Source organism: Bison bison, unplaced genomic scaffold, assembly GCF_000754665.1.
Source record: "Bison bison bison isolate TAMUID 2011002044 unplaced genomic scaffold, Bison_UMD1.0 scf7180017864317, whole genome shotgun sequence".
Classification (NCBI taxonomy): domain Eukaryota; kingdom Metazoa; phylum Chordata; class Mammalia; order Artiodactyla; family Bovidae; genus Bison; species Bison bison.
Window position 1 is genome coordinate 6,316,282 of NW_011494889.1, and position 23,632 is coordinate 6,339,913.

At 41.5% G+C, this 23,632-nt stretch overlaps 1 protein-coding gene and 1 pseudogene across 3 annotated transcripts in view; both read left to right on the forward strand.

Moving 5' to 3' along the window:
• Positions 1–23,632, forward strand: part of SMYD3 (SET and MYND domain containing 3) — a 748,778-nt gene that overhangs the window by 570,608 nt on the left and 154,538 nt on the right. For 2 of the 3 annotated variants that reach the window (XM_010852898.1, XM_010852901.1), the window contains 3 exons: positions 7,481–7,548; positions 9,291–9,393; positions 19,205–19,315. In XM_010852898.1, coding sequence (XP_010851200.1) covers positions 7,481–7,548; positions 9,291–9,393; positions 19,205–19,315 — 282 coding nt within the window. The remainder of the gene's footprint in view (positions 1–7,480; positions 7,549–9,290; positions 9,394–19,204; positions 19,316–23,632) is intronic. The other variant, XM_010852900.1, reaches the window with a different exon arrangement.
• LOC104997917 lies at positions 21,838–22,534 on the forward strand (annotated as a pseudogene).

Sequence of the window (23,632 nt, forward strand, 5' to 3'; positions counted from 1 at the left end):
CAAAAGTCTACAAGCAATAAATGCTAGAGAGGGTGTGGAGAAAAGGGAACCCTCTTACACTGTTGGTGGGAATGCAAACTAGTACAGCCACTATGGAGAACAGTGTGGAGATTCCTTAAAAAACTGGAAATAGAACTGCCTTATGATCCAGCAATCCCACTGCTGGGCATACACACTGAGGAAACCAGAAGGGAAAGAGACACGTGTACCCCAATGTTCATCGCAGCACTGTTTATAATAGCCAGGACATGGAAGCAACCTAGATGTCCATCAGCAGATGAATGGATAAGAAAGCTGTGGTACATATACACAATGGAATATTACTCAGCCATTAAAAAGAATACATTTGAATCAGTTCTAATGAGGTGGATGAAACTGGAGCCTATTATACAGAGTGAAGTAAGCCAGAAAGAAAAACACCAATACAGTATACTAACGCATATATATGGAATTTAGAAGATGCTAACAATAACCCTGTGTACGAGACAGCAAAAGAGACACTGATGTATAGATCAATCTTATGGACTCTGTGGGAGAGGGGGAGGGTGGGAAGATTTGGGAGAATGGCATTGAAACATATATAATATCATGTATGAAACGAGTTGCCAGTCCAGGTTCGATGCACGATACTGGATGCTTGGGGCTAGTGCACTGGGATGACCCAGAGGGATGGTATGGGGAGGGAGGAGGGAGGAGGGTTCAGGATGGGGAACACATGTGTACCTGTGGCGGATTCATTTTGATATTCGGCAAAACTAATACAATTTGTAAAGTTTAAAAATAAAATTAAAAAAAAAAGAATGGACTGGTTGGATCTCCTTGCAGTCCAAGGGACTCTCAAGAGTCTTCTCCAATACCACACCTCAAAAGCATCAATTCTTCGGCACTCAGCTTTCTTCACAGTCCATCTCATATCCAAACATGACCAATGGAAAAACCATAGCCTTGACTAGATGGACCTTTGTTGGCAAAGTAATGTCTCTGCTTTTGAATATGCTGTCTAGGTTGGTCATAACTTTCCTTTCAAGGAGTAAGCATCTTTTAATTTCATGGCTGCAGTCACCATCTACAGTGATTTTGGAGCCCAATAAAATAAAGTCTGACACTGTTTCCACTGTTTCCCCATCTATTTCAGTGTCAACAGATTTTTAAATGAGTATTTTTGGTTTGGCCTTAGTATCGTGATTTCGTGACCTGATGTTTGCCATTACTATCATTTACTTTTCAAAATCCAGTTAGATTAGATTTCACAATTTTCATGTTCTAAGTGATGAAGCAAGAGAGAAGGTTTTAGGTGACAAATAACACTCTGCAAGTGGACAGAGTTGGGCACGACTGAAGCGACTTAGCACAGCATGCACAGGACTTTAATAGAGTTCATGTCACCTGCTAAAAATAAGATTATGTACTCATTATACATTCTCTAACATTTTCTAAACACTAGAAATGTCTGGAGGTGCTATGTAAGAATTTAAACCAGATCAAAGTCGTCATATGGAACATCTTGAATCAGATTTATAGAATTATTTATATAATTTATTTATAGAATTATTTTTTTGTGTGTTCGTGCTTGCAATCCTTGCTTGCTATCTTTAACCAGTGGTCCATTAGGTTTGCAAGTGAAATAGCACATTAGTAAATGTTATAATGTCAGACTTCCATGGGGCTTGCAATGCAGCAGAGACGTGGCTCAGTGATGGGATCTCAAGCAGACTGGTTTGCCCCCACCTCCTTACAGCCCGCTCACAACACAACACAGGGGCTCGCCAGCTACTTCCTGATAAAGGGCAAATAAATATACTGAAGCGCTTGTCTTGTATATTGATTGTTAAAAGTCCTGATTGAAACAGATGTCACAACCATCCTTACTGTTGTAAGCCTGGGGAACACTTGTGGATCCTGGGATTTATGATTTTGTCTTTTGAGAAAACTTCTTCTGCAGCCTGGTCTCCTCCCGTTGTTCTTCTGGTCTGGAGACTGCAAAACCTTCATCTTCAAGGCTAGGAAAAGACTGTAAATGAGTGACCAAAGGAAGGAGTGAGGTGTTAGGAAAGGCCTGCTTTGAGTCATGAAAGAGGGATAGATATTTGCCATGCAGATTGGTGGGAGAAAGAAAGAAATATTTTAATCTCTTAAGGCTTGTGAGAATGTTTGGAAAGAATTCTCTGTTCAATAAAATATCATATTCTATGGAAAGAGAATAATATTCCTTGACTAAAATGCTTATCTTGCTTGTGAAGTTAGAGAATTGTTAGTTCAAGGAGTAGCGGGGAGGGCCGTTATTTTGAATGAAAACCCCTGCTTTTGGTTTTCATTCCTGCCTACTCTTCTTCCTTTCCTTCTGTCCACAGAGCTTAATAAAACTAAGTGCAGTAAACTTCCTTTTGAAAAGGTACTCTAATTAATAAACTCTATGTGTCAGAAGTCCTGTGTCGTGAGCATTCTATTTATGCTTCAAATAGAGAAATTTTTAAGGAGATGCAGATGGTCTTTGAGGAAACCACTTTATATTCGGTTCAGAAACTGAGTTCCCTTATGTTTAAATGTGTTTTAAAATTTATATATTTTGAAATTGAAAGCATTCTTTGAAGTAGGCTAGAAACCAGCTAAAGCTACTTGCGCACAAGACTCAGTTCTTTGTAAAAATCAGTAATTGGGCTGGGTAGGGGCAGCTGGGAAGTGGATGGCTTCTCCTATTAGGGTGTAGAATTACTCTGTTCTGAATTGGTGGTAAGGTCTCTTATAGCTGTTCAGCTTTGCCATTAAAAGCCATTATGCTGGTGATTTCCCCTTGTGTCTCAAACATCTTCATTTGTCTGGCACTATAATAGAAGGCTTCTAGTTCAGAAAATTTGACCCAAAGGTTTGAAATTTAAATAAGTGGTATTGATTGCTGCAGAGAAGTTTTTAAACTCAAAACAAAAATGTCAGGTTCTGGACCTAGAACATGAACAAAATGACTTAAGAATTTGGTTTATAGAATATTTTAAAGTTCACTTTAGTTTTTGTTTTTACAAAACAGAGATGTTCTATGGCTACTTCTCATTCACTAAGTTTTTACCATCTAGAAAGGCTACAGTTAATCTTATAAACACTTTCAGTTATTTCAAAAGAAAAATTATAAAGAGTATACATGATGTTACATTCAATAATTATAAAATACTTTAAATGTATGTTTTAGTTTCATGTCATGGGAAATATTCTTATAGTAATAGTCAAGCTTAGTTTTTAAAACTACTTTTTTAACCTAATTGCTTTCTTAGATATAATCCCATTAATAGGCTTTTCTATTGTGTGAAATATTCATTAATTGTTTAACCTGTTTAATTTCCTAAGAAAATGTTTTATATAGAGATAATATTTTGGAAAATGTCTAAACTTTTATTTTTGGCTCCATATACATTCTTTTATCTCTTGGTATAAAAAGAAATTCTTTTCAAATTTTAGTAGTGCACATATGGAAATATTATCTACCTATTATTTCATGCAAAAAAGATAAAACCTGAGGGCTAACTCATATCCACCATTGCTATCAGTTATATATGTCAAAAGAATTCCTGTAACACTTTTCTTAAATCACATATTACTGAATGGAACCAATATTTTTTAAATAAAAGATGTATGCAAAAAATTAAACTTTTTTTTTTTTTGCTAGCTCAGTAACACTAGCACATAACACCTCTCAGAATACAAATGAGGGACTTGTTAAGAATTTGTTAAATAAAACTTTAAAACAGTCCTACTTATATTGTGGAGTGGGACAGAATGAGAGATGGTGACAGATTGATAATAGTGAAAATAGGAAAAGAAGGGAAAAAAATAAACAATAAAAAGAAAAGATGGAAGAGAAGTGAAAGGGAAAGTGAAGGACCATCACCTATCTATTCACTGGTTCATTCATTTTCCAAATACATATTTTGTGCTCAGTGTACTGGACCTCTGGCATTTTAAGCAGAGAATTAAACAAGTCCTTAATGCTCCTCTGATGAATACTACTGCCTTCCCCTTCACTGAACTGAAAGAAAAGAGGACGAGACAAAAGTGAGCTGGAATAAAGAGAAAGAATGGACAAAGAAATATGAGCAGAAAATATAAAAGTTGGATGCCTAAGGACAAGAGAGATGGAAGGTTAACTTCTACTTATTCTTTTTCATGGTACAGAATTACATCCATCTCCCCTTCTTCACACCCACAGGATACTTTTGATTTGTTTCTGGCATCTTCTCATACCCTATTTGGGTAATGACTCTCTGGGCACGCTAAGGTCTACACCCAAACAACCATCTATTGGAAAAAAATGTTTCTTAGTGTCTTCCATGTGCCAGGACTGTGCTAGTCAGGGAGATGCAGTGGTGAATGAAACTCTATCAGCACCCTCTGAGTATTTTATGATCTAGTTGTGTCAAGTAAATGGATAAATGATTCAGTGCGATAAATGCTGCTAAAGAGATAAGTAAAAGTCAGCTAAGTCTTGGGATCAGTAAGAGTTTCCTGAAGTAAGAGAGAGCCAAGTTGATATTTCCCCTTGTTAGCTTGTCCTTTTTAAAAATTCCATCAGAATGCCTATTGTGGAAAAAAACCTTCAGTTTCCTCATAGTTCAGAAAAAATTTTTAATTTTGGTTTGATTCAAAAGTTAGTAAATTAGATTTGTTTGACCTGGCTTTTCATTGGTGAATTGTTTTAGGTAAAGTCCTGATTACACATTTAAAATAGATGTTCTAATGTATATTTCCCCCTAAAAGATTCATACCCATTTAAAAATATTTATGAAGTTTCAAAAACAAAGCACAGGATCTTTTATCGTGTATTTTTAACATCCATTTTATGCATAAATATGTATAGGCAGTACACTGTTGCAGCTTAATATGAAACAGATGCCCTTAAAGCAATTTAATGAGTGTGTGTGTCTAAAGTATGTATATGTACACCAATTTATTTCCTGACTTAAAACTGCAGTTTTATCAGACTTGTAGAGGAAAAATGCCAAATCATGATAGGTTGCACTAGATTTCATCTAAGAGCTCTTTGGAACAGTGAAAGAGACTAAAAGGACTGAATGCTTTTTCATACTTTATGTTCTTTCAGGTACTGCTGACTTAGAGAAATTCCTATTGCTGCTTTTTCCTTTGCAGAAACTTTATAACAACAAACCAGATCCATTTGTAGACACTGGTTCATCTCAAGTCTGTGGTGGCCTTTTCTGTCTTCTTCTTGATGGGTTTTGTTCTGTTTTGTCCTGAGTGTTAGTGTCTAGCCCTAACTGTTCCCCTGAACCCCAACTGCTGATTCTTAGTCTTGGCTTGATGTCTAATAGGTCACTTCAAGTTTAGCATCACTAAAACAAAGCCACTGGACTTCCTCCCAACTCCAGTAACCAAACCTGGCTCCTTGCACAGTCGTCTTCACAGATATGGCAATGGCAGTCTTGTTCAGGCCCCATACTTGAACATCATCCTTGGCTCTTTTCATGTCCATAAGCAATCCATCAGCAGTACCACCCGCTCCTCCCCATTTCTACAGTTACCAGCCTCCATGCCACCATCATCTCTTGCCTGGGCTGTTGGCTTGGTCTCCTAACTGTTTCCTCTACTTCCAGTTGTGAGTTTCTATAGCCATTCACTACAGAACAGCCAGGGTGATCCTTTCAAAACAGAAACCAGATCCAATCACTCCTTGGTCAGAATAAACATAGTGGCTTTCTGTCTCGTTTACAGTAAAATCCAGGCCTGGCTATAAGTCCCTGTATGATCTAGCTACCTCTCTGATCTCATATCCCACCCCGCTTCATACCTACTCTGCTTTAGCCATATCAGCCTTCTTGCTGTTTTTTTGTACCCGAGAGCATTCCCACCTCAGGGCCCTTGCACTTGCTGTGACATGAACCATCATCACCTAGATACACACATGTTCATTTCCAGAGTTCCTTCAGATTTCTGCTTAATTGTCCTAAAGAACTTTCCTGAACACCTTTTTCTGCCCTTTATTTCTTTCTTAGCATTTATCCACATGTGTCATTTTTCTATCAAATATTCATGTCTTCCCTGCTAGTACTTAAGCTCCATGAAGGCAGGAATTTTTATTTTTTTCTGTCTTGTTCTATCCCTAATACCTCCCTGAGGCAGGATTTATGGCCAGGCCCTAGATTTTCTAAGTCCACTGCTCTTTCCATGGTCCTGTATGCCCTTCCATAGGTTTTAAATTCCCCAAGTGCAATGATTGCATCTTTTATTTCTTTTGCCCCATCGCCTCATGGGATACAGGACCGTGCTGTATACTCAGTGTGGGGTTCCATGTGCCAAGTCAGTGCCGTACATAGCCTGATTGAATTACTTCCTGTGCTCATATGGTTGGTCATCAGCTTGGATCGCAGACTTACTCAGGATGTACTTCACCCTTTGTAGGAATAAAAGACAAGTTGCTGTTATTCCCCAGATACACAGTGGCATTTGGAAACTATAGGCAGTTTGTTTGCATGAAAAATCTAACATGATGAGATGAGACTTTGTTCTCAATAAATAGATTATTTATTGTGAATTTTGAATACTTGATGGAGAGGATTAGATTGTGCTGGTTTAAGCCTGAGGGTTTTGTGGTGGTGGTGGTGGTGGTGGTTGTTTTTGATGTTGATATTTGATGTTGTTGATATTTCTGCATTTAACCACTCAAAGTTCTTTTTTTAAATGTATACAAATTTTATATATATATATATACACACACATAAATATATGTATGTGTGTCTGTGTGTATATTTAAAGAACGGGATCACACACTGCATTGTTGTTCAGTCACTAAGTCGTGTCCAGCTCTTTGTGACCCCATGGGCTGCAGCACACCAGGCTTCCTTGTCTTTCACTATCTCCCAGAGTTTCCTCAAACTTATGTCCAATGAATTAATGATGCTATCCAACCATCTCATCCTGTCATCCCCTTCTCCTCCGGCCCTCATTCTTTCCCAGCATCAGAGTCTTTTCCAATGAGTCAGTTCTTCGCATCAGGTGGCCAAAGTATTGGAGCTTCAGCTTCAGCATCAGTCCTTCCAATGACTATTCCGGGTTGATTTCCTTTAGGATTGACTGGCTTGATCTCCTTGCTGTCCAAGGGCCTCTCAAGAGTCTTCTCCAGCACCACAATTCAAAAGCATCAGTTCTTCAGCACTCAGCCTTCTTTATATGCTACATACTATTTAGATTTTCATGCATCATATCATGACCTTTTTATTGTGTCACCATGATATTGACAGAAAAACATTGTTTTTAAAGATTATCCATATGTCATCAGTTCTCAAACTTAAGGAAAGTATGTCCCAGACATGTTCTTTTACAAATGGAAGAGTATCCATGTTTGGCTTGAGTCTTCCCAAAGCAAATACTAAAAGGCTCTTGCATTTTATTTTGACAATTTTTGTTCTTTTGCCTTATGAGGTTTCTTAGGTTTCTTAGGTGACAGGTAATCCTGACTGTTTCCCTCTTGTTTTTACAGGTGATCTGCAACTCTTTCACCATCTGTAATGCAGAGATGCAGGAAGTTGGTGTTGGCCTGTATCCTAGGTAGGGTGGATGCTATTTCATTTACTGGAAGAAGCCTCTTTAATTCCCACCCAGCTCCCCAACCTTTTAAAAGTAGTTAGAAAGGCTATTACCTGCAGCTGGTTTGAGAGCCAAGCTTGAAACTTAATGATAAATTACAAGAAAAATGGAAAATGTGAATTTTAAAGAAAACAGTTTTATAACCCCACATTATGTTCTATGCTATTAATGGAGAGGCAGACCTCAGACCTAAATTCTTGTTGGGAATTGTGTTGAGGAGTGCCCTGTGGTTCAGTGGTTAAGGCTGTGTGCTTCCAGCGCAGAGGGTGTGGGTTTGATCACTGGTCAGGGAACTAGGATCCCACATGCTACAGGGCATGACCAAAAAGGAAAAAAAAAACCCACAAACATTAAAAAAAAAAATTGTGGGTGCTAGTAAACCACCCTGCCCTGATCTTATTCCCTAGCCTTCTGGGCTGATCGTATGATTATTACACCAGACTTGCTGTAATGCACCAGTTGGGTCCATTTTGTCTTTTGGCTCTGCCTACTCTGAACCCCTGGTGGCTCAGACGGTAAAGCGTCGGCCTACAGTGCGGTAGACCTGGCTTCGATCCCTGGGTCTGGAAGATCCTCTGGAGAAGGAAATGGCCACCCACTCCAGTACTCTTGCCTGGAAAATCCCATGGACGGAAGAGCCTGGTAGGCTACAGTCCGTGGGGTCGCAAAGAGTCGGACATGACTGAGCGACTTCACCTGACCTTCACCTTACTCTGAACCCCAATGCTCCATGAGGTGGAACGCTCTTAGGCTCTGGTCTCCCAAAGAGCTCTCTCCAGCTCTCACCCAGGTGATCTGTATTGCCGAGCTGCTAGAGTCCCCTTCAACGAGCACTCTGAATTTCATTTTGTTTTCAGGCTATTAACATCCAAATACAAAGAGGGTCTTTCTTATAATTAACTGTGAATCTGAGAAGTCAGCTTCTTATTTCTCACGTGTTATAAACCACAGGTCTATGGTATGGATCAATAAATGACTCTCGTAAGATTATTGTGATGATGAAATTTGATCAACATGCTCGTGTGCTAAGAAGGTGCTCTCTACATAGTGAATGTCCACTTAGAGTTATTTCTAATTATTATCAAATGTGGCAGCTTAAATACATTCCCTTTCCCGAAAGTAAAAGATATTCCTCCAAGGTAATGAAATGACTTGGCCACGGCCTGGAGTGCATGGGGGTCTTAGTAGTGAGATAATCTCAACATTCTGTTGAAGAGGAAGTACTTCTAATTATTCTGCAACATGGTTGCGTGTGTTCTAGTGAAGTTGGCAGTTCCACCGAAGGAGTTCAACAAATGTGATCCCGAGTGGGAAGCTCAGGGGTATTTTGGCTGCTTCCTACTTAGCTCAGAAGTAAATAAGGTATCCCTTTACCTCAGAAATTTTTCCTTTGCAAGGCAGTTCGTTTTCCCCCATATTCATGCTGGGTCACCTTAGTAGCTGGCACCTAATGAGACAGCCACCTCCCCATCCCCTAAAGTTTATTAACAAATTTCCCTAATGAGCTTTCATCCAGGGAGCCTTTCACTTCATGGAAAGTAGGCTAGTGCCCTGAGAGGACTCAATCCCTGGTACACTGTCAACCCTACCTGTCCCCCTGCCCCTAAATTAAAGTGTCTTTTGCCATTATAGTTGTTAAATTTAGATGTTTGATTCTGTCTACTGAGCCACAGTATTCTCCTTTTTTTTTTCCTTTTCACCAGTATGTCTTTGCTCAATCACAGCTGTGACCCCAACTGTTCGATTGTGTTCAACGGGCCCCACCTCTTGCTGCGTGCAGTCCGAGACGTTGAGGCAGGAGAGGAGGTAAGGAATCCATGTCTCCCACTGGCTGACCTCTTTTTCCATTAAAACCAGTTGTGCCTGAAGGGCAGCTTTTCATTGTCTTTCTGCTGAAGAAAAGATAAATAACACCTCTACGCACATATATGTGTTAATATACGATATTTTTTTTTCTCTTTCTGACTTCAGTCTGTATAACATTCTCTTGGTCCATCCATGTCTCTATAAATGACCCCATTTCATTCCTTTACATGGCTGAATAATATTCATTGTATGTAAATATCAAATCCCTTTTATCCATTCATCCATTGATGCACTGCGGTGACCTGAACGGGGAGAAAGTCCAAAAGGAATCAGCTATACATGTGCATACCTACAACTAATTCATTTTACTGTACAGAAGAATCTAATGCAACATTGTTAAGCGACTATGTGCCGGGCTGTGCTTAGTTGCTCAGTCATGTCTGCCTCTTTGCAACCCCATGGCCAATAGCCCACCGGGCTCCTCTGTCTATGGGGATTCTCCAGGCAAGAATACTGGAGTAGGTTGCCATGCCCTCCTCCAGAGGATCCTTCCAACCCAGGGACTGAACCTAGGTCTCCCACATTGCAGGCAGATTCTTTACTATTTGAACCACGAAGCCACTATACTCCAATAAAAAATTAACTAAAAAAAAAATACCTCTGCCCAGAGACTAGTTTAACCATCGTTACTTCCAGATATAGGTGGGCTAACTTTTTTTTTTTTAATCATCATTTTCCTGGATGATGAAAAGTTCCTACTATATGTGTGTGAGAAAGACGTGTGTGTGTGTGATATAGTGTGTGTGTTTTGTGCATATGACAGCTCATCGGCCTCTTGCATCTCTGCAAGTGGTCATCCTTCTGCAGTCAGAGAGGTCAGCCCAAGCTTGTGAGAGATCTCAAGGGTTTACTTACTCTCAAGGCCATTAATGGAGAAGGCAATGGCACCCCACTCCAGTACTCTTGCCTGGAAAATCCCATGGACGGAGGAGCCTGGTGGGCTGCATTCCATGGGGTCTCGAAGAGTCGGACATGGCTGAGCGACTTCACTTTCACTTTTCACTTTCCTGCATTGGAGAAGGAAATGGCAACCCACTCCAGTGTTCTTGCCTGGAGAATCCCAGGGACAGGGGAGCCTGGTGGGCTGCCGTCTATGGGGTCGCACAGTCGGACACTGAATCGACTTAGCAGCAGCAAGGCCATTAATTACATTTCAAGAATGATTCATTTTTACCTTTGTGTTAAGAAAGCAAACAGGTTTTATAGTCTTTCAGGTTGTCATTGGGCCTTTACAAACCTATCAGCGTAAGCTTCTCAGAGTAACTGTCCAAGCAAAGATGTGAAGGGAACAGAGGACAGGAAGTATGACCTCCAGCACTGAACTGCCCTTGACCTTTCCATTCTGCAGGCTGCCCAGCCAGCCTCTTTTGATAAGGACCCTTCTCAGAAGTCCGAAGACTCATAAGACAGCTATAATGGGTTACTCCAGCACTGTTGAACCCGAGCCAGTGCCTACTCTGAATTCTGGGTTATAGATATTTATGTTTTTTAGAACCCAGTTTCCCTCTACCTTCCAATTTGCTAAAGTGGATATTTATTGCAAGGAAAACAGACTATCATAAGCTTTTATTGCATTTATGCAGCACTCAGCCAATAAAGCCTAAACTCAGAGGCACCATATTTTATGTAGACAGGGATTTGGCTTTGATAAGACTGCCTCCAAACTGAGTTGCAACTGAATAAGCTGTCTCTTATCAGCCACTTAATTGAATTTCCAGTGTTTAGGATTGGTGTAGTAGGTACATGGGGATATCTGTCAACAATATGTGGAATTTAGATTTTTTTTTCCTTAGACCATGTGTGACTTCAAGCCAGGGAAGAAGGGGACTGCTATCCATTTTCAACAACATTAGTTTGGGAGCTGAGCGATGGCTGCCTTTTGATAATGTTGTTGTTTTATTAAATTAAAAAAAAAAATAGGTAACTTGACAAGCATACAGGAACACTATGAGAAACAGTTGGACTTCCCAGAAAAACAGAGAAATTTCTTCATATCTTGTTTTCTAGGCTTGTCTGCCAATTATTCTCCTTGGTTAGTTTTCATTTAGTTGAAAAACACCGTCTTTTAGTGCTTATTTCATGTCCTTCACTTTCCATCTCTGGAGCAACAAGCAAATCCCTCTTTCCTCACACAAAGTAGTTCTGCTCAGCATCTGCCCTGTAGACTCAGATATTTCCCCCTACAGTCCTTATCAAAACGGCTTCTCAACAGAAAGAATTGTCCCCATAAGTCCTTTTTATACCAGTTCAGAAAATAAATGTTTTCCTACCATTATACACTTTCTGTGCTCAGTGGCTCTGTCTTCCCACCGTTTTACCTTCTTAATGTTATTTACCCCTCAAATATAATCTCTTCTATAAAGTGTTTCCTGATTTCTCAAATTATAAGATATTTTTTCTCTGAGACCTCTCTTAGAGTGGTTATTAATATTTCTTTGGCATTTATTCTGGCTCTTTTAGTGACTTCTCCGTTCAGCGACAAGCTTCGTGAGCACGGGCAGTTGTGTTTTACTGTGTCTCCTTTGATCTTCCCAGGTGGCTCAGTAGTAAAGAATTACCCTACCAATGCAGGGTTTGATCCCTGAGTTTGAGACATGTGTTTAATCTGTGGGTTGGGAAGATCCCCTAGAGTAGAAAATGGCAACCCACTCTGGTATTCTTGTCTGGAGAATCCCATGGACAGAGTACCTGGTAGGCTACAGTCCATAGTGTCAAAGAGTTGGACACGACTCAGTGACTGAGCATGCATGCTCACACACATGCACATGACTCCTTTAGTATCTGTTGGATCATAGAAAAAGCAAGAAAGTTCCAGAGAAACATCCACTTCTGCTTTATTGACTACACCAAAGCGTTTGACGGTGTGGGTCACAACAAACTGTAGAAAATTCTTCAAGAGATGGGAATACCAGACCACCTGACCTGCCTCCTGAGAAATCTGTATGCAGGTCAAGAAGCAACAGTTAGAACTGGACATGGAACAATGGACTGGTTCCAGATTGGGAAAGGAGTATGTCAAGACTGTATACGGTCGCCCTACTTATTTAATTTATATGCAGAGTACATCACTCGAGATGCTGGATTGGATGAAGCACAAGCTGGAATCAAGACTGCCAGGAGAAATATCAATAACCTCAGACATGTAGATGACACCACCCTTATGACAGAAAGTGAAGAGGAGCTGAGGAGCCTCTTGATGAAAGTGAAAGAGGCAAGTGAAAAAGTTGGCTTAAAATTCAACATTCAGAAAACTAGGATGATGGCATCCAGTCCCATCACTTTGTAGCAATTAGATGGGGAAACAATGGAAACAGTGACAGACTTTTTCCTGGGTTCCAAAATCACTGCAGACGGTGACTGCAGCCGTGAAATTAAAAGATACTTGCTCTGTGGAAGAAGAGCTGTGACCAACCTAGATAGCATATTAAAAAGCAGAGACATTACTTTGCCAACAAAGGTCCATCTAGTCAAGGCTATGGTTTTTCCAGTAGTCATGTATGGATGTGAGAGTTGGACCATAAAGAAAGCTGAGTGCTGAAGAATTGATGCTTTTGAACTTTGGTGCTGGAGAAGACTCTGGAGAGTCCCTTGGACTGCAAGGAGATCAAACCAGTCAATCCTAAAGGAAATTGACCCTGTATATTCATTGGAAGGACTGATGCTGAAGCTGAAGCTCCGATACTTTGGCCACCTGATGCAAAGAACTGACTCATTGGAAAAGACCCTGATACTGGGAAAGATTGAAGGCAGGAGGAGAAGGGAATGACAGAGAATGAGATGGTCGGATGGCATCACCTACTCAATGGACATGGATTTGAACAAGCTCCAGGAGTTGAGGATGGACAGGGAAGCCTGATATGCTGCAGTTCGTGAGGTCGCGAAGAGTCAGACACGACTGAGTGACTGAACTGAGAATTAGCAGAATTTGAAAATTGGCTACAAGGTTGTGACAAAGACCAGAGACATGATTAGCATTCAAGTTTGATTTTAAAGAGAGGAAGGATTTTTCTTTTTTTTTTTTTAAAGATTGTATTTATTTACTTTTATTGAAGTATAATTGCTTTATAGAAAAGGAAATGGCAACCCACTCCAGTATTCTTGCCCGCGAAATCCCATGGACAGAGGACCCTGGTGGGCTACAGTCTACGGGGTCACAAAGAGTCGAACGTGACTGTGAACACACACACACACAGAATTGCTTTGCTAACAGAAATTGTTAGTTTCTGCTGTACAACAGTGTGAATCAGCCATATGTATATGTGTGTGTGTGTGTGTGTGTATATGTATATGTATATGTATCTACACCCTCCCTCTTGAGCCTCCCTCTTAACCATCCCCTATCCCACCCCTCTATCCCCTATCCCACCCACAGAGCACCAAGCTGAGCTCCCTGTGCTATACAGCAGCTTCCCACTAGCTATTTTATACATGGTAGTGTATATATATGGAGAAGGCAATGGCACCCCACTCCAATACTCTTGCCTGGAAAATCCCATGGATGGAGGAGCCTGGTAGGCTGCAGTCCATGGGGTCGCTAAGAGTCAGACATGACTGAGCGACTTCCCTTTCACTTTTCACTTTCATGCATTGGAGAAGGAAATGGCAGCCCACTCCAGTGTTCTTGAGCCTGGAGAATCCCAGGAACAGGGGAGCCTGCTGGGCTGCCATCTATGGGGTCGCACAGAGTCAGACACGACTGAAGCGACTTAGCAGCAGTCATGTAGAAGCAGCAGCAGTGTATATATGTCAATCCTACTCTAGGAAAGGAAGGATTTTTCAAAGTCTATTTTCAATTCAGAGCCAGTATTAGAAAAATTTATAATTGTGACAGTGTAATTTGAGAAATGAAAACAGAGTTTAATTTTAATTTGATCTTATTATCCACTCAGAAATACATAATGAGAAGATGGGCTTCATGTAAAAGGGATTCATTTTGCCTTGAAATTTTCAAGTAAGCAACAAATTCAATATCCAGCAAATATCTTTCGTGATATTACTCTAATGTTGGAAATGATATACTGCATTTTCCATAAGAGCTACACTAAAATGGCAAAGCTACGGTCAGTAGCATTAATATTTTAATGTGATCTTGTTCTTTTCCATTAAAACATCCACTGATCAATGGCAAAGTTTCAGATATATGTTCCTGCTAAATGAGCCCTATATTGAATGAGCAGGTTCTCCATTAAAACTGGTGACTCAGTGAGTCTTTGATAAAGGTTTTTAGCTCTGGTTGATAAAGTGATTTAGCTGCCATCACTAGTTAGTAATTTGGATTTTTTTTCCAAAAAAATTATGGATAAAAATGTTTTCACTGTTGAGACATTCAGTTTTTATAGTGTATTTTGCAAACTTCACTGGTGTGAAAGAGGCCCAAGAAGAATGGGCCATTCTTCACTGGAGGAGTCCTGTTTGAGGAGAGAGTCCTGAAGGAGGAGAGAGTTCTGAATAGGCTGAGAATGGGTAAAAGGGCATTCATTGGCTGGTGAAGGTCAACACCATACACATTGCAGGGTGTACATTGTTTCAACATAATTATGTTGCATATACATAATTATGGAAGATGGTAGTGGGCAGGGTAAATAATCCACCTGCAATGCAGAAGACCCAGGTTCTAAACCTGGGTTGGGAAGATCCTCTGGAGAAGGAAATGGCAATCCACTCCAGTATTCTTGCCTGCGAAATCCCATGGACAGAGGAGCCTGGTGGGCTACAGTCCATGGCATTGCAGGAGTCAGACGTGACTGAGCAACTAAATCACCAAAGGGTACAGGGGGAGATTTTGAGGTTAGAAAGGCAGACAGAAAATCAGCTTGGGAAGCCTTGTGTACCCTCATCCTGTATTCAGGGAGGAATCATCAGAACTTTGTGCAGACAAATCATGTGATCAAATGTGAGCTTTAGGAAGATCTCCCTTAAAGCAATTTAGAAGATGTGCTCTAGGCAAAAGGCAGCAGGGAGGCTAGGTGGAAGATCATTACACAGTCCAGGTAATGGTTCCAGGCAGTTACAGGCTACTGAGGGAGGCCGTAGGAGTCTCTCTATTGGGGTTCAATGAAATAACTAGCCTCCTGCTGCCCATTCTCTGGCTGGAATGATCACTCATGAGTTTTGGCCCTTGTAAAAAACTCAGGTTTGTCAAGCATATTTCTCTGGTGAGACAGGCCTTGGATTTGTTGATTTCACCCTGGGCACATTGTAATCACCCAATAACTACTACTGGTTAATCCTGATATTTGGGGCTGATGACTAAGAGCCATTTGGCTAGATGGAGAACTAGAGTCGTAGGGACTCTTCTGATAACCCACCTGCCAGTGCAGAGGACATGGGTTCAGTCTCTCATCTGGAAAGATCCTACTGCCACGGGCAACTAAGCCCGTGTGCCACAACCACTGAGGCTACCCGCTCTGGCACCAGCACGACACAGCTAGAGGGTCCATGCGCTGCAACGGAGGAAGACCCCACATGATGCAATTCTACTCCCCAACCTCTTCCCCCACCCAGCACCACAGAGGCATGAGCCATGTTATTGTAAAAAGAGTGTCAGCCTGAATCAATAGATTTGGGTACAATTCCCAAATGGATCTAAGACCTAGGCTGGTTTTCACTGGTGAGTGAGTGCCCAGCACATCGTAGATATTCAGTAACGTCAGTGTACATTCCTTAAGGACAGGCACTCTTGTTTTCTGCATGTGGAGCAGCATGTTTTAGCCATCTCACATGGGAAAGGTTTATAGAGGGCCAGCCAGCTGAGGCTGTGGCTTCTGTCACCCTGGTGATGGCCAGGGTGAACTTGACGTCTTTCCCCACTGACCGCTTTAACGAGGCCTCCCGAAGCCATGTTTTCTGTGAGGGTATGGCCTCCCCTGCCCCACCATGCTGTCAGACTGAAAAGATCAGGCTTTGTAGACAGGAGATGCTTTCTTTTAAGTCTCAGAAAGCCACATGGCATGTTCCGCTCTAGGGAGTGTTTGTCTTCTCCCTCAGTGGATAATCCTGCCTCCTCCTCCTCCTCTACTACCCGCTTCTTCCCCCACCACACAGCAACCCCCCCTTAATTACTTCTACACATAAAAGCAAATAAAGAAGTAATTTATGCAGTGTGTCACTAGCTGATCTGGTTCAGAAAAAGGGAAGCTAGAGGAGGATGAGGAAAGTAGGAGTGCTCGGGTGAGGGAGGAGTCAAGTTGTTATTTTACATACGGCGGTAAGGGGACTGCCCTTGTGATCCAGTGGCTGAGACTCTGAGCTCCCAGTGCAGGGGGCCCTGGGTCGGGGAACTAGATCCCACATGCCACAACTAAAGATCCTGCATGCTGCAACTAAAGAGCTGGAGTAGCCAGATAAATGGGGTAGTAAGGTTAGACCTCAGTGAGAAAGTCAGTTTTGATGGAAACTCAAAGGAGCTGGGGGAGGTCGTCATAGTAGATCTGGGGGAAGGGCAGAGGAAGCTCCCATGAGCAGGGTGTGTGTGTGTGTGTGTGTGAAACGCCGGTGGGGCTGTGCTGCCTGAAGCAGCCAGGAGGGGAGAGGAGATAGGAACAGACCTGTTATGAAGCCACTGCTGCCCCCACCACCTGTGATGAAGGACCAGTTTCTTTATTGTTTTTTTCCTTATTACAGTGTCAGCTGATAGTTTTATAAGATTTAATGAAAACGAATTGCTAGAAAAGTGAATTTAAAATAAGAGCCTAATATTTTATTATTAGAGCCACATAAAATTTCTCTTACCAGATTGATGTCAAAATTTCTAAATGTTTCCTTTGCATTTCTGTACTCACTTCAACATAGACCAATAACCCACGCTGCAGAACCACACTTTGAGTCGTGTTATGAGAATCCGTTGTAAGGACTTGGCTTTTGCTCTAAGCTAAAGGAGGAGCCGTTGGAACATTTAGAAGAGAGGAAAGATCTGATCCAACTGACATTTTAATGAATCAGTCTGGTTTAGAGGACGGAGTGCAGGCAGCTCAGGGGAGAAGCAGGGATGCTTGGTGAGACTTGCATTTTACAGGCAAGAGATGATGATGGCTCAGACAAGGATGGAACAGGAGGAAAAGGTGGAACATGAGTGGCTCTGGATGTGTTTCTACGGATGAGTCCACAGAGTGTCCTAGTGGATTGAGTGGGGAAAGTGGAAGCAAGGGAAATCAGGGGCGACCTCAGGGTCTCCACTTGGATAACACAAAGGATGAATTAATGTCAACTGAGACTGGGAATGTTCCAGCTGTGAGGGAAAGGTTGGGGAAATCTGGAGTTCCATTGTGTATGTTTTGAATTAGACTTTCAGTAGATAGGAGGTCTAAGAAATGTTTAAACATCTTGATCTTACATAAAGACCTGCGTCTTGAAGTGAAAAGCTAGGGCTAGAGAGAAACCTGGAAAGTCCCTCAAGTGTGCCGTCTCGCCTGTGGTCTTTCACTATTCGATGCAAGGCATGTTGTTACTCAGTCGCTAAGTCGTGTCTGACTCTCTGCAGCCCCATGGACCACGCCACGTCAGGCTTTCCTGTCCTTCACTGTCTTCTGGAGTTTGCTCAAATTCATGCCCATTGAGTCGGTAATGCTATCTAACCATTTCCTCCTCTGCTGCCCTCTTCTCCTTTTGCCTTCTGTCTTTCCCAGCATCAGAGTCTTTTCCAGTGAGTCAACTCTTTACATCAGGTGGCCAAAGTGTTGGAGCTTCAACTTCAGCATCAGTCCTTCCAATGAATATTCAGGGTTGATTTCCTTTGGAATTGACTGGTTTGATCTCCTTGCTGTCCAGGGGAGTCTCAAGAGTCTTCTCCAGCACCACAATTTGAAAACATCAGTTCTTGGCACTCAGCCTTCTTTATGGTCCAGCTCTCACTCTACTGGAAAACCCGTAGCTTTCACTGTCTGAAAGTAATGTCTTTGTTTTTTAATACACTATCTGGGTTTGTCATGGCTTTCCTTGCAAGGAGCAAGTGTCTCTTAATTTCATGGCTGCAGTCACTGTCCTCAGTGATTTTGGAGCCCAAGAAAATAAGATCTGTCACTGGTTCCACTTTTCCCTCTTCTATCTGCCATAAAGTGATGGAACCAGATGCCATAATCTTAGCTTTTTGAATGTTGATGAAGGTGAAAGAGGAGAGTGAAAAATCTGTCTTAAAACTCAAGGCAGGGCATAGTTATTATATTTAAAAGGGTTCAGGGAAGTCAAGTTAGGTACCTTCATCAGTGATCACATCCTGACATTAAATTCTCCCTATCTGGAAAGGGTTCCGTCTTTTTAAATCCTCACAAGTGAAAGAACTGTCTCCTCATTTCCAACAGTCCAAATGTGGTTGAGCCTAAGTTCCATGAAGCAGCTATAGAATTGAGTAGGATTTAAGAGCGATCTGGCTACATAATCTGCCATCCATTTGATTGCCAGGATTAATTGCCAGTGGTTACACAAAGTATTACCAAAACTTACTAACACCAAACATATAATAGCTCTTGATATTTTCTGTTTAGTGAATAAAATGTGCAAAAGTGCAGAGTTGATGAGCCCAATTCTTTAAAATATTAAATACATGAGATACCTAACAAAGACTGGAAGGTAATGCCTTAAAAATTTTTACATGTGATTATTTGAGTGGAGAGACTATAAGAAGCATCTCCTCACACTTTCTGGTATGTAACTAAAACTAAAACACGTTTTACTTTAACAATTTGATGTAATAGCCTTTTGTTAAAGAAGGTGGGCCCGGCAGCCGTGTGACGCCTCCCTTCTCTGGCCTCCGCAGCTCACCATCTGCTACTTGGATATGCTGATGACCAGCGAGGAGCGTAGGAAGCAGCTTCGGGGCCAGTACTGCTTTGACTGTGACTGTTTCCGATGTCAAACCCAGGACAAGGTATGTGGTATGGAACCAGCTTGAAACACCACCCAGGCAATATCCCCATGATTTTGCAGAGAACTCTGCTTTTATTTCCCGTTAACCCAAAAGCAAATGACTCTCAGTGCATAATAGGAAACAAAGGTAAATAAAATAATACATTGTGCTGCATATGTTTTATTTCCTGGGACTCTTATCAACCACCAGGCAACAAGAGGTTTAATCTCAGGTAACAATCTATGGAGTCTAGAGGGAATGTGGGTATAAAACATGTAATTGAAAAGATGTTGGAGGCCAGAGTGCCTACAGCAAGAGGGCTAATTAAGATATGAGTGGTAACAGTTATTGCTCAGTGGTAAATACACCAAGTTTTATCTAGTTTTTATTTCTTTAAAGTTCCTCCTGTAACCCTTTCTGCTGCAATACTTTATCAGATGGAGATTCCTTATCCAGCAACTTTTACTTTCTGAGAAATGAAGAGTCAAAATAAATGCCATAAAGATAATAAATGAACTTTTCTCACATTACTCATATACTTGCCTTACACTGAACCTATTTACTCTTAGTTTGCACACAATCATGTTGTCTAATGAACTCTTACTTTTGTAGAGTGTTTTATATTTGTTGGAATTCTTTTGTAATCATTATCTCATTGGAACTTAAGACTCATAAATTAGGAAACAGAACTCAGAAAGGTTCAGCGCTGTGCCTCTGGGATAGGACGAAGAAAAAGTGGTAGCACCGAGTCTCAAACACCGATCTTTTGATGAACCTAGTGCTCCTTCCATTGTATGACAACTGCCTGTGGCTTCTGGTGCCCACATCAGTGGAGAAAGGTAGTTGCTTTCACTCCATAAGAAGAGAGCATAAGCTCACTCTAAAGATGCAGAAATCAATGATCATGATTGGTTTTCATTAAAAATAGCTTCTAGAGAGAAAGGTTCAAGAGGCAGGGGGCATATGTATACCTATGTCTGATTCATGTTGTTGTATGGAAGAAACCAATGCAATATCGTAAAACAATTATCCTCCAATTAAAAAAACAGTTAATGGTAAGTTTTGCTAATAGGATGTATCTTCTGAATCAAGCACCATCTTGAATTAATGAAAACACTCTGATTAATTTGATCAGTCTGATACTTTAATTTGCCATAACCATGCCCGTCATATAGAAAAAAAAAAAGCATTAGTTATAGAAAAAGCATAGATTATAGAAATAAATGAATGGAATGGGGAAAGTTGGATCCATTGCTGATAGCTCCCCAAGCTTCAGTCTACTTTAGTGTTTACGTTTTGCCATTCACAAGCTTTCCAGGAATCAGATCCCCTGGAATTCCTCCTCAGAGTTGAACCTGGAATGGCTGGGAGCAAGCTAGAGTCCCATCAGCATCCTTGGTTGGGGATGGGAAGGCTGTTGCATTTAGTGCCTCTTACCTGCCATTTTGGAGAAGGGCATGGGAACCCACTCCAGTATTCTTGCCTGAAAATCCTATGGACTGAGGATCCTGGTGGGCTACAGTCCAGAGCATCTCAAGGAGTTGGACATGACTTAATGACTGTGCATGCAAACGCACATGCCATCTGTATGGCAGACCTCAGTTGTTTTTTTGAGTGATTATTTGATTAAAACTCAGGTCATGTTCACTTTTGGCTTATTGTTATAGTTGAAATATGGGATGAAATAATATGTTAGGAAAGAGTTTAGCTACAAATAACAGATAACCCAAACAAAACTGGCTTTACTAATATGTTTTTTTTTCAGTAATTCTAGAGAAGCAGCCCAACGTGAGAGCAGCTACTGGAAGGTCTCATCACAGACCCAGAATCCGTCTATCTTCCCCCTTAGACAGCCCTAGCATATGCTTTTGTCTTCATGGCCCCAGGATGACTGCTGCCCCCAAGCCCCAGTCATTGCATCCAAGCTCTAGACAGGAAAAATAAGGGGTGATAAAAGGCAGAGAACAAAGGGAAACTCTCCTGGGGATTTCCACCTGTATCTTATGGGTCAGAGCTGTGTCACATACTACTGCAGCTGTAAAAGAGGTGAGGAAACAGAATTTTGGCTTTTCAGCCTTTATACTAGAAGAAGACAAGGGAGAAGAAGTTGTGAATAGCTTTTTGGTAGCTCATCTGTAGTGTCTATCACATCCATTAAGACCATTTTCTTTACTCCTTTGAGTTCAAAGTTTGAGATAATATTAGGATTGTCCAGAGAAAGAGAATGAGCAGGGTGTATATGTGTGTTTGTGTGTGCACATGCATGCACACATGTAAAGAGACAGAGGTTGATTTATTGATTATAAGGATTTGGCTCATGTGATTATTGGGGACTGACAGGTCCCAAGATCTGCAGTCGGCAGGCAGGAGACCCAGGGTTGCTGATGGCATTAAGTTACAGTCTGAAAGTTGGTAGGCTCAGCAATGCAAGAAAGCCAGTATTTCGGTTTGAGTCCAAAGAGAGGAAGAAATTGAAATCCTGACTACCTAGAAGGTAGTCAGGGAGAAGGAGTTCACTCTTACTAGTGGTGGGGTCAGCCTTTCTGTGCTATTCAAGGCTTCAACTGATTGAGTGTGGCCCACTCACACTGGGGAGAACAATCTGCTTTAATAAGCCAGTTTATCCACATGTTAATCTCATCCAAAAACACTTTCATGGGCACACCCAGAATAATGTCTGGGCACCCTATGACCCAGTCAAGTTGACATATAACTTTAACCATTACGAATATTGTGTTAGAGGCAGGCCAAGCTGTATCATCAAAAAAGTACTGGCGGGCAGGAGGCGTGGCAGCATCTGGCTTTGGGAAGGCTGTTGGTGCACAGTAGCCCACAGGTACCTAGCGCACACCCACCCCACCACCATCATGATGCCCAAGGGGAGGGTCAGCTCCACCAAAGGGGTGGTGAATGGGGAGCCCAAGAGATGAGCAAGGTTGTCAGCTAAGCCTGTTCCTGAAAACGTGGACGTGAAGCCACAGAGGCATCAGGAAAGGATACTCTTCAGACCAAAAAGTGCACACAAAAGGGAAAAAGGGAGCAGAGGGAAAACTGGCCAAAATGCCTAAGCAAGAAACTGAAGAAGATTTACCTGTAGAAAATGGAGAAAGTAAAAATGAAGCAAGTCTAGCCTCTGATGAACAGGAAAGAAAAAAGCTGTCTGATTAATATCATCTGCTATGTCATATCAGTGGCCCCTGTCTCCCTTCTGGCATGACTCAGAGGAATATTTTTATCTAATAATTTGTAAATACAAGACTTTTAGAAGCTCTGGAGACATTTTTAAGAAGAGAATTCTACTTCCTTCCCTTTTTAAGTGTAAAGGGTTTTTAAAAAAATTTTTTGGGGGTGGGGAGCATAACTGCATTAGCTTCTGCTGTACAATAAGGTGAATCAGCTATATGTATACATATATCCCCCACTCTGGAGCCTCCCTCCCACCCCTCCCCCATCCCACCCCTCTGTCACACCCCTCTAGGTCATCACAGAGCACCGAGCAGAGCTCTCTGTGCTATACACCAGCTTCCCACTGCTGGTGCTGCTAAGTCGCTTCAAGTCGTGTCCGACTCTGTGCGACCCCATAGACGTCGGCCCACCAGGCTCGCCGCCCCTGGGATTCTCCAGGCAAGAACACTGGAGTGGGTTGCCATTTCCTTCTCCAATGCATGAAAGTGAAAAGTGAAAGTGAAGTCTCTCAGTCGTGTCGCGTCCGACTCCTCGCGACCCCATGGACCGCAGCCTACCAGGCTCCTCCATCCATGGGATTTTCCAGGCAAGAGTACTAGAGTGGGGTGCCATCACCTTCTCTGAGCTTCCCACTAGTTATCTATTTAACACGTGATAATATATATATATGTCAATCCTACTCTCCCAATTTGTCTCTCCCTCCCCTTGCAAGGGTTTTTTTAAGAGGTAAAAACATTTTCTGTTTTTTTACTTTTTTGGTACAACCAGAAAATAGTGGGATATTGAATAAGGAGGTTTTGATTGTCTTGAATGTCCACTTAACATACCATAGATGGGGATTATTTTTTATATCTTATAATACAAAGCATATTAAATGGCAATTTGAAGTCACATTGTATGTTTACTGTGTCTTGAACATTTGAACTTCCATTCCTGTGTTGTTTTCAGTAGAATGGTTTCCTAAAGAAAATCCCTTGTCTTGGTTGTCCCTGTCAGAATTGCATGCTAACATCTTTGGTCATGGTAGTGCAGTTTTTGTACTAACTTTGGTAATATACTGTGAAAGAAAACTGAAAATTTTAATATATAGTGTGCTGCTGCTGCTAAGTCGCTTCAGTCGTGTCCGACTCTGTGCGACCCCATAGATGGCAG